The sequence below is a fragment of the Siphateles boraxobius genome, unplaced genomic scaffold, assembly GCF_051911475.1.
Source record: "Siphateles boraxobius isolate OS27281-9 unplaced genomic scaffold, OSU_SipBor_1 7, whole genome shotgun sequence".
NCBI classification, from domain to species: domain Eukaryota; kingdom Metazoa; phylum Chordata; class Actinopteri; order Cypriniformes; family Leuciscidae; genus Siphateles; species Siphateles boraxobius.
In genome coordinates this window covers 17,280,419-17,299,479 of record NW_027509197.1, presented here as the reverse complement: position 1 = coordinate 17,299,479, position 19,061 = coordinate 17,280,419, and the positions used below count along the sequence as shown (strand labels likewise).

The following is a 19,061-nucleotide window of genomic DNA, read 5'->3' as shown; positions in this document are numbered from 1 at the left end:
ACCAAGCATGCACACACAATGGCTGATTTATACTCCCAATCTTCTTTGCTGCAGGTAAAAACACACACACACACATACACACGCCTTTGAAGCTCAAAAACAAGCTGCCCATTTGATCTGACCTACCAAAAGTAGGAAAAATAAGAGAATATGAAAAATAAATGGTACTAAACAAACTTCAGCCAAGGACCCCCTCAGGTGCACGGCCTGCTTAGATCAAGGGCTTCTGTCACCTTGCTTGAGTATGAAGTGAGATTTCCCCATCAGCTTAGAGAAGAATGCTTGTGTCATTCCCTGCTGAGCTGACATGTTTTGTAGGCATCAAGCAAAAAATAAATAAATAAATATGTTTGAAAGTACTAGTTTTTGCATAGTTGAGCTACAATCTTCAGCTGTCCGTCCAATTTTACACGATACAAGGGTTAACTGAATATTTGAAGGATTACATTCTGGACAAAGCCGATTTATATGGGGAAAAAAATCTCCACAAAAAAAAAACCATTTTGCATGACCGTTTAAAAAGACAAATTGTTGTTTTAGTCTGCCTGAAATCTACTAAAACTATGCATGTAAATGTGTTAAGAAAAAAATGATCAGGATCTTGGTGAAGTTGTTTATTGCAGCGTAGCAGTGACAAAGTACATGTAGCAACTTGGGATAATCAGAGCCGGAATTAATCCAGAACATCAAAATCTCAAACCTGTTTTCCCATGACACTTTACCACCCCTATTGTAAATGAAGTTGTTCCTGTTGTAACAGCTGTGGGCTGTCTGTTAAATAAAGTTGAGATAACCCATTCTCTGAGATGGTTCTCAGGGTCCCTCACCTGCTCCAATTCTACAATTGATGACCATTTGCTCACAATGTGATCCACTCAAATTGTGCAGAAACAACAAAACTTTGTTGTTCTATATAATAATTAAGCCATTTTGGGGAATGAACAAGATCAACCACCTTTCTTGAAGTGGAATCTGGGTCTGGACAGACTATAATTTCTTACAGTGCATTATGTAGTTTTAAGTCTGCATTACAACAACTGAATTTGCTATAGTTTTTTCTTCCCTATAGAGGCTTATATCCAAGTGAAACGGCTTCTCAAATAAGAGAACATGTAGGGCGGGACTTAATTTTTTCCAAGGGGAATTGACTGGATAGTTGTTGTTTACTATTGCTGTGATGTCATGCGAGTGACCGGTTGTCCTGCCCTCGCGCCAGTAAACACGTCATAAGAGAGCAGAAGAGAAGTCACTGCAAGAGGGTGGGAATATTATTTTGATTAAAGATTAAGATGGCACATGAATTTGAAATAATGATGTGCACAGACATATTTATTCAGTGTCTCATGTGTGACGGCATTCTAAAAATGAGGTGCTCATGTTAAAAGAAGTTCAACTTAGACCTTGTTTTTTTCCATTGCACTGAGCGCAAAAACTAATAATAAACCCTAATAATGCACTTTTGTGCCTTTAAGTAGACACAAACGTGACTATTGATATAGGGTCAGTCTAAGAAGTTCTTACTGGCAGATTGGTGTGCAGTGTCTAATTTTTTACTTGGTCCAGGTCCTGATGGGATGGGTGTGGAGTTACTAAATGTAATTGTTCCAAAAAGAAACGAGACACTCTTGAATTATCAGCAGGCAGTGTTATTGCATCATAATGTACAGTTGAAAAATCACTATGAAAATGTGCAACCTGTGGCAATACACCAAAGACTAGTATTGTAGAGAGGCATTACTTTCTTTACTTGATAAAACCTCAACCTAATATACAATGTGCAAAACAAGAGTTAAGAGAATAATTGCTCTGGTTAAGTTAGTACCCATCTCTTCATTAAAGAGTTGATGTATAATTTAGCCTTTTGTTGTGTTCTATGCACACTCTATTGTGTCTGACTACTGTACGTGCATAATAAATTTAATTCATGTAAAATGTGTAACGGCTGGGAAAGGCACACTGTTAAATATATACACTTGAAAAAAAATGTCTCTTTGCCTATAAAACATTGCACAGCAAATCCATCATAATGAGCAGGAGGTATGGTTAGAACTGGAGAAAATTAGGAGTTATGTTCAGGTAAGCGGTCCATGGCAGGTCAACATCCATTGCTCATGAAGGTTCCTGGACAAATAGTCAAACCAATCCTCTTCTCATATTCGGCACGTCCAACTGCTGCTCACCAATGAACATTCATTACCCAACTAAAGATCAGTTCCAATCCTCAGGAACATTGCAAGTGACCATTAAATTTGCTGTTTCTGTCCTCCACTGTAGAGCAGAGGCGTGCTGGACAGGTCCTGCCATGTCCACCAGTCCCAATGCAGGTTTGATCAGTGGACTCCTCCGTTGCATGACTTGGAACTGTGCATATGGAAAACTGTCTCCATTGGGTGAGAGGGGATGGACTGTTTATAAACAGGATTAGATGCCTAGGAGGAAGACAAGGAGAGACATACAGAGGAGTGAATAGGCCAGATGGGTTCATTGAAATGCACATGGTTAGAAGGGCAGAAACAGAGCCTTTGAACCACAGCCTTGGAATGATCATCATGACTGATCTGCACTCCCAGCTGACTGATGTTTTCCAAAAGGCCTCATGGTTTCAATCAAAGCCTAGTTGTTTTTGTGATTGCATGAATTTGCCTGTTCAAGCTATTTACATTTTAGGTAACTTACAAACAGTGCTATATGAATGCATTAGACTGCAGCAATATAAACTCCAGTCAGTAGATCAAACTAAATCAAACTTCGTGTAGTAGATTGAGTTCTCACCATCTCATAACGCGCCCGTGAACGTGCACTTTGGAAGCGTGCAAACTCGCGGCGGTCGTGGACGGTTATGACTAGTTTCCAGAGGGATAGCAGCACGATGCCCATCAACAAGATACAGCCAACAACTGCCAGAAGCACAGTCATGGCATTTGGGGCAACGGCACATTCTACAAACACACAAAATTCACAAATGCATGGCCATAATGTATGATGTGAAGTTTAGCTGAAACCCTTCCCATTAGAAACAGTGTTTGGATCAGAAATAGCAACAACAACAAAACAATATATTTCTAAACAAATTCTTCTCTTATACTTCCTCAAGATGAGTGTTTAACATGATTCAGAATGCAGTTTATTACAGAGGTAGTGCTAAATACTGACCTGGCTCTTTAAGAGCGGTGAGGACCGATTGGCCGTTGGCATGTTCGGAATAAGTGAACTTCATCACACAGTCATTCTCGGTCTTATACACGCATTGAACGGTGTTGGGAGCATCCGTTTCTGAAATAGAGAGAGGAGTTGGGTTCAATAAAACAGCTGTCTAAACTGTGCCTGAGGAAATAAACCGATTAAGCAGTACATGTCGAGACAATAGCATAATCTTGCCAAGATGAAATTATTTTTGAACCAGACCTTGCATTCCTCAACAAGGACCCAAATTAAATTTTTAAATATTATCATAATAAAATCCCAGACAAAAAAATAGTCTCTCCCTTCCTTAGTCATTTAACTATGGAGCCTCTTTCTCTAAAAGAGTTGGAAGTTTCCGGTATGCACATGTGGAGTCCATTAAGTCAGTCAGCTGACTCAAACAACTCTATAATGCCTCCTTTTACAATTATGGGTGACATGGAAAGGCCTTAAACAGTTCACAAGCATCCTGAATGTTTCACTGCAATATCTCAGAGAATGGGTCCAGCATCATATTGCTCAACAATAAACATTCATTCCTGGATGCATTCCTCGAACCATGTAAAAATGCCTCCTGCAATAAAAACCTGTAAAAGAAACCCCGGAGAAGTTCTCATAAACTTAATTAATGGCTTTTGAACTCTAATAAAATATTCATAATTATAAATAAAGCAAAAAACATAATATAAAAATCTAAATAAAATAAAAATATCCACATATGACAAAGCTAAACATTTTATTAATTTTTCCAAAGTGCTATTCTTTAGTAGTTTGTGCATTTTACATATTAGTGGTTTGAATTAATGGCAGGGTTGCGTGGAAGAGCAGTAAACACAGGCTTTCTCAGTGGGACACAGAACAGTGAGTGTTGCAGAGACGTCCAGACTCACATTCTCCAGATAATAACATAAACAGAGCTGGCCATGATGATACACCACAAACCATGCTTCACCCTGCTGCGAGTAACACATTCATGACCTGGAAGCACAAACTGTGGTGCTGGACCAACAGTGTGTCCTGATGAGAGGAAAAACAGACAGATCTATGAACTGAGCTCCTTCATGATTTCAGCTGGATTCAAGTTCCCTCTCTGATTGAAGTTAAGGAAAATGTAAGTTAAGTAACCAGTGTGTTGATGACATTGGCTGGCAGTTAGTGTGCATGTTGATAGAATTTTCCGATCTCATTATCCCATCTACCCCCTTTTGACTATCCCACGTAAAAAAAGGTGAAGACTAAAAAAGAAATAATAAAATAAACAATATAACTTAAGCAACATAACATAAGCTATCAGTTGTCATGTTTTTTGTTTTGTTTCACAGTAAAAGTAAATGAACGCTTATGCTCTTAAGTGTTTCATCTTTGAATAAGATGCCATATTGAACCACTGAAGGTGGGGTAGGCAATTGCGGAGAGGCTAGCAATAGCAAGTTATGTTAGCTTTGAAAGCATGAGATTCCACCCTCCCTTCACAGCGCTCTCCAAAGCCACGCCTCCTTCAGAACATATAAACGCACACAGCAGGACATCGTATCATTGCATTCGGACCGAATGCAATGATTGGATGAAAATTGTTTTGGTTCGGAGACTTCCACAGAAGATACATGTACATATTTTAATATTTAGACCATTTTTATTATAGATTGCTATCAGGGTGTGAAGAGTTTCATCCAGTATAACAAAAGTTATTGTGGTTTGAGACATTTTCTTCACTTACCTGCTTGCTTTATTATACCAGGGGTATGAAAATGACAAACATTAAAAATCCTTCCTCACATGCATAAGCTTTAAATTACATGTTTTGATAACTGGGTAAAGTTTAGTATGGCACTAATGAGTGGAAAACAAAGAAAGAAAGAAATAATAATAAAAAAATATGTTGTTATTTAGCCTAAACAGTAGCCTACCCTAAATCCACATATGCATTTTTTCTCAGTCAGTTTTTCTAAGAGGAAAACATGTGTCTGTGCAGGGTGGAGAGATGCAATGATAGAGAAGCCGCCCCAAAACACTAGCCGAAACCTCAAACATTCAATGTCAAGTGTTTCTGAGTGTGCACTCACTGAGGGTTTCGACGGTCAGGATCTCATCCTTGCACATGCGCTGACAGGTCTGGTTGTCGGCAAGTCTCCCCGTGTTAAAAAGATGACACTCGATGCATTCCCTGAGGAGAAACAGTTAAAAAGATCATTCAAACTAGAACTAACACAATACTAAAAAATTTGACAGGCTTGAGTCTAAACAAAAGTCAATGATGAATGAAAGACATCTCAGGCCCTGTCAGTCAGCTGTGATCAATCTAATAGAGAACATGTGTTAATTTATGCAGTTTGAATAACATCTGATGTGGCATGCTTCCTAATGCCACAGAAGCTAAAACCATTAAAACACACTGTTCTGACAGTATAACCACAATATTTAAACATTATACATGTTAACATGGGACTAGTGAAAAAAAAAATGTTTATAATTGCTTTCTAGTGTCTTTGAGTATTTAGCTCAGCAATTCAACAATGGAGTAAGAACTCATGATTTAAGAAGGACAAAGTGGGTCATAAGTGCTTTTCAACTTGTACAACTTGCAATGTAACCTAGCAAATCTTGGAGTTACATACTCTGCCGTTTGAAAGTTGAGAGTCTGTAAAATGTACAGAAAATACAGTAAAAACAGTAATATTGTGAAATACCATTACATTTGAAAAAACTGTTTTCTATTTGAATGTATTTAAAATGCAATGTGATACTCTAATGGCAAAGGTGAAATTCCAGATTTGGTGATCAAGAAACATTTATTATAGTCATTGCTGAAAACAGTTGTTCTGCTGCTTATTTTTGTGGAAACTGGTACATTTTTTAGAATTCTTTAATGAATAGAAAGCTCATAAGAACAGCAGTTATTTGAATTGGAAATCTTTTGTAACATTATAAATATCTTTGTCACCTTTGACACCTTTGACCAATTTAATGCATCCTTACTGAATAAAAGTATTAATTTCTTTAAAAAAAAATCTAAAACTGACCCCAAGCTTTTGACTGATAGTGTAAATATTATCAAAGTACTGCAATCCTTCACTGGAATGCGACAAGTGCGTAGCAAATTAAATTTTAGAAACAGAAAGGACCCATTTAAAGCAACAGAAGGATGAAACAGACAGTATGCTATCAGTTGCAATATGCAGTAAAAATCCCATAGATTTTTTTTTTAAACAATGATGTATAAACTTTTAAAGACAGCATTACATTAAAATCATTAGAAACTGAAAATACTTATAAATTAGCTCTGGTTAATTAAGTTTGAGCATCTTCGGTAACATACCTCTTTGTTCCACAGGCATCTGGACAGGTGGGACATTTTTCGCACGTGTCCCCAAACGCCCCTGGCTCAGCGCACTGGCACCGCCCACACACACAGCTGCCCCGCCCACTACAGATCTTCCCGTCGTCTGACACACAGGAAGCCGTCTCTGTAGAGCAATTACAGTTGTCTCCAATATAACCAGCATGACATTTACACTCACCGCAGTGGCATTCCCCATGACCTGGAAAACAGGGAAAGACAGGCTCAGAATAAACTTTATATAACTTGTGACATTCAGTCAAAAAGCTGCTATGTGCAAAAATCCTGCACAAACAAATGTGGTTAACTCACTAGGGTGGACAAGAGGTCTAAACACAAAGACCTCTCAGAATCGTAGAATACTGTATACACAAATATTCACATTGAGAGTTTGCATAGAACCATCATTTACTGACATTAATGGAAACGCAAGCGTTCCAAATTTCTCTGTCATGGCACAAAGATGACCGCTGTCTACATCTCCCACATTCTCTGAAGTCTCTCGGTCCACGGCCGAGCACATTCCAGTGGACTGATTACATGCAGATCTCCTCATTCCAATTCCGAGGATTCTTGGCGTGTGTCTCCATCACTGAGCGGGAGCAAAATTCTGTGTGTTGAAGCAATTGTGCTAAACTAGCCGCTGTGTGAATGACCCGACTGAAAGTTTATTATGATATAGTAGAGTACGAAAACGTGAAAGGTCTTACTGTGAAAAGGATGTAAAAACAAGACACGCTTTGATGGCAAAACAGCTGTGAACAGATTGAAAGCAGTGGCAGACACTTGGTGTGGCATCAGCTGCCGCTGCAGCCTCAAAGCAATGATTGCACAAGAACAGGAAAACGTTGGAAAAATTGAGCACCCATACTCCATAGTTGCAGTTTTGTGCTTGTGCAGTCCAAAGAGGTCTCCACAATGTGCTGGGAATATTAACTTGCAGGAAAGATGAGATGATCTGCATTGAAAGTCATTGTTTACCCATAAATGAAAGTTCTCCCACTATTTACTTATACTCATGTTGTTGCATTAATTGATTTTTTTTTTCTGTAGAAAGAGGAACTTCATGCAGTTCACAGTGAACAGAAGGTGTCAAGCAAACACATCATAAAATCAGTGAAATACACAATATTCTCTACTGTTGTATGGCAAGAGCTGCTTCAAAGTTCTTCAAAATATTTGTTTTCCAAGGAAAATTTACAGCATATGGTTTGGAATAATATTGGAGCTAATAAAAGTACTATTCAAAAGTTTGGGGTCCAAGTGTTTAAGATATGAATTTTCTTCTATTTATACCTGTTTACAACCATTTATAATAGTTTTCAACATTGATAAGAAATGTTTCTTGAGCACCAAATCAGCATATTAAAATGATTTCTGAAGATCATGTGACTGATTTTTTTTTTAGCTTGATTACATTTTAAAACATTAAAATGTTTTTATTATTATTATTTTAAATGATTTGAATAATTATTTTGCAATTAATTTACAACCGTACTATTTTACTGTATTTTTGATCAAATAAATGCAGCCTCGATGAGCTTAGACTTTTCATTGTTTTTATTATTATAATTTTTTAAATCTTCCGACCTCAAGCTTCTAAACGGTTGTCTAAATATGGGGAAAGTTTTGGGTGAAGTATCCCTTTAAAGATACAGCACATCCTCACACCTGCTACTGATAAGAAACATGAACTACCGTGGGAGATGCTGTCTGAAACTAATATCGAGAGAAAAGTTACATGACACACTTAGGAATGATCAGATTTGACTCTACATGTGTGAAAAACATATGTATAGTGAGGGATGATGTGTTTCACACACACACACACACACACACACACACACACACACACACACACACACACACACACACACACACACACACACACACACACACACACACACACACACACACGCACGCACACACGCACACACGCACAAACACGCACACACACACACACACACACACACACACGGTCCAGCGAGGCCATGCTGTTCAGCTCCCACACAATAAATGCTTCATTGTGTGGTGCCGCAGCAGCAGAACTAAAACAATCCAGGAATCTGCAACCACTGAACACAAAGTTTTCCTGAGAGATACCACACACCTTATTAAAATTAAGCCCCATTTATTTTTAATAGAACAAAATATTTTAATATTTAATATTTTTAACAGATCCTTTCTAACAAAGACCTTTAATAAAGTAATAGTCCAAGTCTGTTAGGGTTATGGGAGTAACATAAGCAAGGGAAAAAAAGTCCTGATAGTTAAATGTAATGTGCCAAGTATTGGGGTGTATTCTGTTTGAGACAGTAAGCACAGAGTACACCTTTACTGAATGAATAACTCTCTGAACAAATCTGGCATGAACAAAGACGTGTTGTGACGTGTTCTCCACACCTGCTTTCTAAAGGTGTGTGTGTGTGTGTATGTGTGTGTGTGTGTGTGTATGTGTGTGACAGTGCTGTTACTCTAAAATAACAGCATTCACAGGCTTCCCTTTATGCCACAGACATTCAGAACTAAGAGTCTTCCTATTTTATGCACTGAGCTAGAATATCAAGTCATAATCTTACCACAAATATTTATTAACTAACATGAACTAACAATTTAGTAACATTTGTTACTATATTATTAAATCTTTAATGTTAGTTAATAAAAACACAGCTGTTCATTGTTTGTTCATGTTAGTTCACAGTACATTAATGTTAACAAATACAACCTTTGATTTTAATAATGTATTAGTAAATATTGAAATTAATATTAACTAAGATTAATAAATGCTGTAGAAGTATTGTTCATTCTTCGTTAATGTTAACAAAGGGAGTTAACTACTGTTAACTAATTAACCTTATTGTAAAGTGTTACCAATATAACAAATGCTAGAGAATCGATGCAGACCTGCTCTCCCAGCATTCCCGAATCCAGTCTTTTATTTAGGTCACTGAATAAATGTGCTGTTGCCATGCCAGAAAGGCAGATCCATGTTTGAAAGCCTCAGGGAATGAACCTCAGCCCATTTCTACCACATCCAGTTAAACTCGACAAATTCACACATGAGTGAGCCCAAAGCCACGCAAGCACTGAAATATGTCAATTACCGTTGACCTCAAATATCAGGTTTATTTAAGGGTGCAAAGTTTCACAGTCAACACAGAGTCTGTGTTTGTAAAATCCAGTTTGAATAGTGTAAACTTGAGCTCTATTGCTGTGAAGTCTTTGTGAAGGCCATAGCCATCCTTATGTGATGAAAATGTCCCTTTTTCTGCCTTTAAATTGCTAAAACATGAAATAGATTGAGATGAACTTGAAAGGCATTTTTTGAAAGAGAATGTATAGGCTTGTAATCATTTATTTTAATGAATGAGCCATGACACTTATTGATAGCATGCTCACACACCAAACTGAAGTGGAAAGGAAAAACAAACAAAATGTAGAAAAAGATAACACTGGTCACTTCCAGCCTCTGGAAGTATTTTGCATTGGGAAGCTCAGTCTAAATATTTCCTGTCTGCAAGCTTGAGTGTATGTTTGTTCTAGTTTCTTGTACAAACGTCACATCACCAGTGTTGTTATTATTAACTATGCTAAGTTAATGCATATTGCAATAACTATGCATTAAGCTCAGTCCATACTTAAGCCCCTTTCACACAGTGCGTTGATCCCGGGAAATTGCCGGAACGCCTTCTGTGTGAACGCAAACACGACCCGGGATTGATACCGGCATCGATGCCGGGTTGGGGACCTATTAACATTGCCGGAATTAGTCCCGGAACGCGCGCTGTGTGAACAAAAGCCAGGACCAATGCCGTACAGCCTGTTTGATGCTTCTGCGTCGAATCGACGGCGTACCCCCGCAGACCCCTCGGCGTCGCCGCGAACCCCTCCGCCGTAGCTCGACGTGCACCTCCAAAAAATTGTAACTACGCATCGAGGTGACGCAGACCACAAGGGCTGTGATTGGTCAGATGCACCGCGTAACCTGACGCAGAACCATAAAACCATAGATATCATATGTCTATGCATAAAGCGGCCACGGCACCGTAGGAGTGACGGCGTAGCTACGCCGTGGAGTTGACGCAGAAGCATAATGAGGCCTTAAGGGGTGTGTCATAGTGATGACGCTTGTGCCATCGCGCGACTCTGCTGATTTATACTTCTGCGTCGGACCTACGCCGTAGACTACGCATTGGTTTTAATTTATACTTCTGCGTCGTTGTCCGCGTTGACGCACGCAGAAGGAGCATGTGAAACCCGAGGGAGCGGTTTGAGCAGACCAATCACAGCGCTTGCGTCCGCGTAGAATTGACACGTTGTTACATTTTTGGAGAGGTGCACTCATGGTACGCCGAAGGGTATGCGCGCTACACACAGCCTACGACGTAGCTAAGATACGGCGTGAGTTCGACACAGAAGTACAAATTGGGCTTTACACGTCTCATCCTGACGTCATGTGTCTTTACGGGATCTTTATGGGCTGTGTCTGAACGCACTCACAGATCCCGGCAAATCACTGGCAGTGTGAATGAACCGAAATCAAACAATCCCGCGACAAATGCCAGGTCACATTATTTCCGGAATCTCTGTGTGAAAGGGGCTTTAGTGACACACATCATCCAGCTCACTCCCTGTTGAAGCCCAGACACAAACCCTACAGCCACACAGAAGAGTGGACAGTATCATCACACATAAAACACACTTTTACAACAGTTTCTATCCAGCAGCAGTGAGACTAATGGCCAACTCTGTCATGAGATTGGAGAGCGAACCCAAACGCAGACAATTTGCAGACTCTAAATGTTTATTCTGACACAACAGAAAACAAAAAACCCACGAGGGGGCAAAACAGGACAGGAGCAGAGTACAACTAAACTAAGACACGATGACAAACAAAGATTCCGACTTGACAAGAAGCAAACTCACAATTCTAATTGAACAGGACTTCAGATAAAATACTCACAGGGATATATACGCAAAAATAGACAATGTACCGACACAGGACAGCAAACACAAGGGGATTAAATAGGGAGACACTAATGACAAAGACAGGTGAAGCTGACTAGACAATAATGACGAGACGAGGATAACAAGGGGGCGGGGTAACGTAACGAGACAACACAAGCACATGGCTCAAAACAAGACCATGTGCTTGCACACAAAACATGATTCTGTCATGATCCTGCCTCAAGACAAGAGAAAATCAAGGACAAGAGGGCAGAATCATGACAAACTCATAGAAATAGGTATACAGTATAAAGGCTAGCCAGCACTGGTGCACTTTTGACTCTAAGGGTGAGGCAGTAAAATTTCAATGTTTGTGTACAATTTTCTTTGTGCTATACAAATGACTTTGAACTAAAAGTGTTAAAAAAAAAATCACATAATACCAGAGAAAATGAAGGTGGAAAACGGATTTTTGTCGTTCTCCATTTCTAAAATTAAATCATTTGTAAGATTTAGATGTGGACCTCTACTTTTCAACAATATGTTTTTTGCCTCCTTCAAAGAATAACTTAAACATTTAAATCCATTCAGTATCAAATATGTTATTTAAACAAGCTACATTCTGGACCTGCAGAAACCATTTGTCATCACTGTATTGCTATTGGTCGACTGATATGCTGACCCTGACCTGTCCTTCCTGTGATAAAGACCCTTTTAGCCTCTGTAGTCCCACAGGAAGTGTACATCCAGCTGTTGAAGCAACATTCCTCTTTATATTGTAAGATTTTAGCTGCACGCTTCATTTCACTCTACTTAAATTTTAAATGAGATTCACTACTACTACTACTACAACTACAACTAGTACTACTCAAAATGGTGAATCTAAAAAAAAAAAAACACCAAACTGCCAAAAGTTCACCTCAAGAATGACCAGTGAGGTTGCCAAGTTTGGAAAAAAAAGACGAAAAGAAAGAACAGAAGAAAACATGGTTTTATATGGTCATGGTTTGTGGCTTGTCTGTCTGTCTTGCGGTGGCAACATAAAATAGATCATCCTTTGGATCTGGAAAAAGCACCCGAAAGCCCTGTAATCACTTGAGTGCAGTGGGAGCACAGGGTGTGCAACCTATGCCATGTTCCAGTTCCACCCAGCGAGGAACCAACAGCAGAACACACTTCTGCTCCAGGGGCATCTCACTTCCCCGTCTGGAGCTGCGAGAGTGAGCCGTTTTCAGAAATGCTGATCAAACAAGCAGGCTACTCTACGACTTACAAAAATGTGTCACCACAGACTCAGTGGTCATTCTTCCTTCCCTACGAAAGAAGAAACAAACAAGTGCTGTTGAAACAGAAGAAATCATTTCATGATGTGAGTAACTCAACTCCATATTTTCAGTGGAAAGTTCAAGACATAAAATAATTTTGAAGGAAAAGCTTTCAAAAACTGTTCAATATAGAGCCAAAAGGAGCTGTTGTAAATGATAAAGTGTAAAGGAGAATTTAAAAACAAAATTAGACTTGTACTGACCCAAGTTTTGTGATGTAGTGTTTAAAGACTTCAATGAACTCTCTGAGGGAGTTCGAGTATATGTGTGACATTGACCACAGAGACACAACATTATACATCTGGATACAACACAAGGATGCCAAGGTCTTTGATATGAGTCATCCGTTTTTTTACAGGCCTCCGATCAAGCACTGATTTAATAAAGAGTGTTAAACACAGCAATGTTTCCAACAATTGTTTCATGCACCAATTGACCAGTTTTCCTCCAGGTCGTTACTAGATCTCATTTTCTAGGTCATTACTATGGCAAAAAATGCCCACTACCGTTCAAAAGATTTTAAAATCTCTTATACTCTTATACTGCATTCAATTTTTTAAATATTGTGAAATGTATTATTAAAATAACATTTTCTATTTTAATATAATTAAAAAGTCATTTATTACAGTGATGGCACATCATTACCCCAGTCTTCATTGTCAAATTATCCTTCAGAAATCATTCTAATATGCTGATTTGCGGCTCATTTTATTATCAATGTTGAAAAGATGCTGCTTAATATTTTTGTGAAAACTGAGGTATGTTTTTTTCAGGATTCTTTGAGGAATAGAATGTTCGAAAGAACAGCACTGATTTGAAATAGAAATCTTTAGTAACATTATAAAAGTCTTTACTGTCACCTTTGACCAATTTAATGCATTCTTGCTGAATAAAAGTATTAATTTTCTCTTACAACTTACAAAATGACAGTACAGCAGTCAGTACTAAGGATCAGAAACATCTGAACCGGTTTCAGTGTGAACAAAGCCATATATTCTACTTGTGTGTGAATAATGGACATATACGAAAGCTGCCAAAACCAAATAAATGCCCCTTACTAATGCGTTTTAATTATTTCCATGCCTTATTTCTGCATGTGCTGTTTCTTTAGTCAACCGCACACAGAATCCATATGCTAACTTGTCTGACTTTTCTTGTTTATCTAAAAAAGTACAACTCATGTCTATAAGGAAAGATGTGCAATGCAAGTATGTAGGCCGAGACACGGCAAGCTGCATCTTGTAGTTGTGCCTCTCGAGTGGTGATGAAGTCTTGGCAGGAAAAACAGAAGGTCTTTAGATGCCTGACATGTGGTGTCTGTCCCTTTGCAAGATTCCTTAGTAACCAGGAAACCTCATTGTATTCCAAAGAGAATAAAATAAGTTAAAAATAATCTGGAAACTCACATTTTTCTCCACTTAATGAGCACATCTGAACTCTGGTGCAGAGCAGAGAAATTATACTTAAGATACTTAAATGTGACTGGAGGGTAACATCTCATGCTCCAGTAGGGTAACATCTCATGCTCCAGTGACAATAACAATTACAGAGCAGGCATACAAGATAAATACAGTTATCTTCTGCTACACAGTCTTCTGACCACTTTTAAATAAACAGGTAGGCTGGGGACAACAATGCACAAAGTAATGTATAATGCTTTTAAAAACATGAACGGATCACTAGTTTGGGCTTGCGGTACATACGTTTTCTACTCAGGAACAAGCTAATGTTTCTGTTCATGCTTCACTGCTGGTTTGGTATGGTGAAAGGTTTTACACTAAATACTGTTAAATGAACTACATGTTTGTGCTGATGTAAAGCACAAGTGTGGGAAGTGCAAGGGTGATAAGCCCCCCCAAAAAACAACACACCATGTCTAGAACTTAAAGTCTCTTAAAAAAAATCTATAAACAGGTTTAAATGAGAAATGCATGACATTTCTGTAGCTTGTCTAAATAAAAATACCTGACTAATCCCATGTATTTGAAACCAAAGAAAGAAAGACCGTGTAGTGTTTTTGAGAGTCCAGTGTTTCTAGTCACAAAGCCGACTATCTGCAGAGACAGTGTTTGTGTCCACAAGGATAGGCAGACTTTGACTCATCACAAATCTTACCCGCGCCCTTGCATTCCAAAATTGGATTGGATATCTTTCCAGAGGAGGTTAAACGCATTTAAAATAGCAAAGCAATTTCATGCCGACAATTAATAAATACTTCAATGCCGTAAAATTGTTGTTAGGATGTCGGTAATACGTCAGGCTACTGTGCGTACTGGTCTATATCAACAGACTAGTCAACTTTTTCCAAATGGTACCTCACATGTAAAAAAATCATTATCCTGTTACAATGTGTTGGCCAGAGCAGGTCAATTAAAAGGATAGTAATCCCATCGTAGCATTGTGGTCAGTTAAAGTCAGATTTGAAAACCAACTAAGCAAGACCAGGACGAATAAGTTTGGGTGCGTTTTACCAACACTTGAGACAACACACAAAGTGGCAGATGAGATTTGTTTGTTTAGCACTGACTGATTATCCGGACTGGGTTTGTTCAACTGAGCTTTTCATTTTGCTGGTGCATTTGGGAATGGTTTTCAGAGAGTAGAGCACATATGAGGGCTTGAGTCAAAGTCCAACAAACTCCATTGTTTGGTAAACTGCAAGTAGAGGAGTCTATTGAGTTCAACAGAGGGGGATCTAAATACACCATTTTTTTTCATCATGCAAAAATGTGTGCATTTTCATTAATAATATTACCCATGAAAGATACTTTCCATTTCAATGGGCATGAGAGTCCTGAAATTTGAAGGGATCTTGCTGCCACATCAAAAACATGTATTTCACAAAGGAGTTCTGCTAGCAAATGTGTTCTCATCGCAGTCAATGGACTAAGGAGGACATTGACCTCTATTCCAAAGTCCAATTTTGCTTGTGGTTCTTGCAGCTCTATTGTTCAACACGAGAGCACATTGCTGTGATAAAGTCCCACAGGACACAACAGATAAGTGTTCATATCCAATCATGTCAACCAAAGAACGCCAGATTTCCTGCATTTATGATGACAGTAAAGCAGTGAAGGTTTTGTCTGTTTGTTTGCATCTAAGGTCAATGTGTTGCCAGATGCTGATGTCATTTACTGAGTTAAGAGAGGATGCAGGGGTGTGGAAAAAGAAACTCAAACAGACGTCAATGTTCTGCGTGTACAGTTAGAAAGAGGAGTTGGTGGATAATGTTCTGTTCGCCAAAAGTTAAATGGAACCACGTTATGTCCAAATTACAGCATATGTTTGGTATTCAACACACATTGTCTCGATCTGCTCCATGCTAAAGCTAATACAAGCTAACATCTGAAAGCATCTTAAAAAACTGCTTCAAAAACAACTAGGTGTCTACAATTTTTTGGATCTGCAAATGTTTTTGAGAAAAACAACATATATGACCGCAATAACAAACATCACTGCTGAGATGTTATTACAAGTTAGTGACAATTGTTTGGAAGCCCATTTATAATTGTACACTGCTTGAGGTCAAGTGCATGAGATTGAACAAATTCAAGTTTTTCTTGGGTTAAGGTGATACATGTTTTTGATTAAACACTGTCTATTCACACTGCAATTCAAAAGCTTTGGGTTGGTAAGACTTTTTTAATGCTTTTGAATGAAGTCTCTAATGCTCACCAAGGCTGCATTTTTTTCTTGATCAAAAATACAGTAAAACAAATATAATTTATAATAACGTTTTCTGTTTTACTATATTTTATGTTGTTTATTCTCTCTTACACTAAATTAATTTATGTAAGCTCCATGTCGTGTTTTCGATTATATTTTGTTGTGTTAAGTCACCTTTAGAGTGATTAGTGTTTTCTATGGTAATTATTCTTAAATCTATTATTGTCAGTTTGCTCAACAAACTGATACACAAGTTAGACTACTACCTGATTTGACAGTTGAGTCACGCCGCAACAGCTAGAAGCGGTCCACATTGGATGTGACAAAATGATCGATGCAAATCCATTTGTCCTTCGTATCAGAAGTAGCGCGAGCGTTTGGAGTACCACATCATACATAGAACGGGGCATCATTTTAAGGTTGGGAATTTGTTGTGTCACACTGCTTGCACCACATGCACTGTAGACAGAATCACTGATTATAATGGGCTCTATTCGCTTTTGTGGCATTGCATCGTGCCACCAGCGTCTGGTGTAGACATGGTGTAAGAAAGTTATACATCACAATTATGTAATTTCAACATACTGTCATGCTCACACTTCTAAACACTCAAAGCTATTGTGCAGAGATTCAAAACATATGTACAATAATAAGTTTTAATTTGGTAATATTTGACTGACATGAGGCATGTGAACATAAAACTAAAAATAGGAAGAGAAAAAATCCTTGTGCACTTACAGCAGCCATCACACTAAATCCATTCAATCATAACAGTTCAGCAGATTCAAAAGTCTTTCATTATGACAGCAGAGCACAAACTAATCATTCAAACGCAACAAAGGACACACAGCTGTCTTATCAGCGCAGGGCTGTCTGTCTGTGGGAACACTCTAGGCTGCTATCAGCACGACAGCAAGGCCACATTGATCCACAATACACAAAAATTAATAGATTTAGAGCAAAATGTACATCAACTTCATATGAAATTCAGGTTTTCTATGTTATTATACAGCTCTATTTCTGATCACAACATTCGGCTGTGAAATATTTTATCTGATGACTGTAAAACTATAATTAACCGGTAGTAGCTGTGTTATACGCATCACTTTTGTGTTGGTTGTCTTCACCCTGTGAAGAATTGTTTTTGACATAATGACCGGCTGACTCTACATTAGTCTTTCCATCGCTTCATATATCATATAAATAGGGAAAGCTGATACAATATTATAGAATAAGACATCTGATTCAATGATCCAAGGTGACCTCTGCATCTTCTTATGGCTTTATTTTCTGCAACTACTACTAACAAAATGCTGTTTTAGGTAACAACAGAGTGCGGTATGTGATATGCAATTAAGATAACAGCTGAGTAAACCATTTAAATAGCACTTCCATCAAAGAATGTGGTTAAAGAAAAACAATACTTTGTTTACTCCAGAAGTATGAACAAAAGACTACGCTTAAGTGACCAATAATAAGAGTGCTTATGTTCATTTTAAGGTCATGTTTACATTTAAATGGATTTAAAAATATATTTAAAGTAATCTTGAAAAGTAACCAGTATTATATATACCTATATATTGAATGTGTGTCTACAAAGGGTTACAAAACATCTAAAACAGTTTATTCTTGCCCAGCTGTAATAAGAAGCCGTCAGCCAATCACCCTTCAGGAGTCACAACATGCTCACCAGTACTGATCCAGTACTAATGTGGCACAGGAAGTATTCATCTTTTAGTTTTAGATCAAAATAAATAAGTTAATTTAAAAAAAAGACCTCTTTACACATCAAAAGAAGAAAAAAAAAGGCTCACAAAAATAAAATGTGTTGTGTCAGCACTACACCCTGATAACCTAACCACCCATCAATTTGGGTTAAACAAGCTGCTCTCACCGTAGCATGGCCAAATCAAAACACCACAAAGCATGTTTATGGGCCATTTAACATGTGAACGAATCCTACAGAGAACTCAACGGTTGTCTTTTCCCACAGCCATTATTAGCAAGTTTACAAGAATTGTCCCAGTTAATTCACCATGGCAAAGTGGTATGAGAGCGCATAATTACTCAGACTCATTCAGAACTCATTACAGCGGACGAGAAGAGTTTTCCATGGCTGAGATAGCAGGAATGGGACATATTCTCGATTCTACCAATAACATCATTGCTACAGAGACTCAACAAATATCCATTTTGTGCTGGGCCGGCAGTTCCTGCTGACATAAGAAAAGAAAAACATAGAGCTTCATTACTATAGCCAGCCATTGTGTGCATGGATAAACAAATGCAGCCTGCTACAAAGCTCTCACTGTGGCACGGCAGAGATGCGTCGTGTGGAGAGAGAGAGAGAGAGAGAGAGAGAGAGAGAGAGAAAGAGAGAGAGAGAGAGAGAGAGAGAGAGAGAGAGAGAGAGAGAGAGAGAGAGAGAGATGGGGTGCTAGCCAATTGCTCTCTGACAAGAATTGATGAAAAAAAAATGAACCAGGCATCTCATGGGCATAGAAATTATGGCAACTTTTAATAAAGCGTAAATTCGTCCTCCGCACTTTTTTCGGGCAATTCGGGTTTTTATTGGCCAATGTGAACAAATCTAAATTTATATT

At 38.3% G+C, this 19,061-nt stretch overlaps 1 protein-coding gene across 1 annotated transcript in view; it reads right to left on the bottom strand.

Moving 5' to 3' along the window:
* Positions 1-599: 599 nt before the first annotated feature.
* Positions 600-19,061, bottom strand: part of itgb5 (integrin, beta 5) — a 32,138-nt gene continuing 13,676 nt past the window's right edge. Inside the window, exons 11-15 of the mRNA XM_077216590.1 lie at positions 6,500-6,722; positions 5,247-5,347; positions 3,154-3,273; positions 2,773-2,939; positions 600-2,429 (exon numbers count right to left, since the gene is read on the bottom strand). Of these exons, the coding sequence (XP_077072705.1) occupies positions 2,331-2,429; positions 2,773-2,939; positions 3,154-3,273; positions 5,247-5,347; positions 6,500-6,722 (710 nt within the window). The 3' untranslated portion in view covers positions 600-2,330. The remainder of the gene's footprint in view (positions 2,430-2,772; positions 2,940-3,153; positions 3,274-5,246; positions 5,348-6,499; positions 6,723-19,061) is intronic.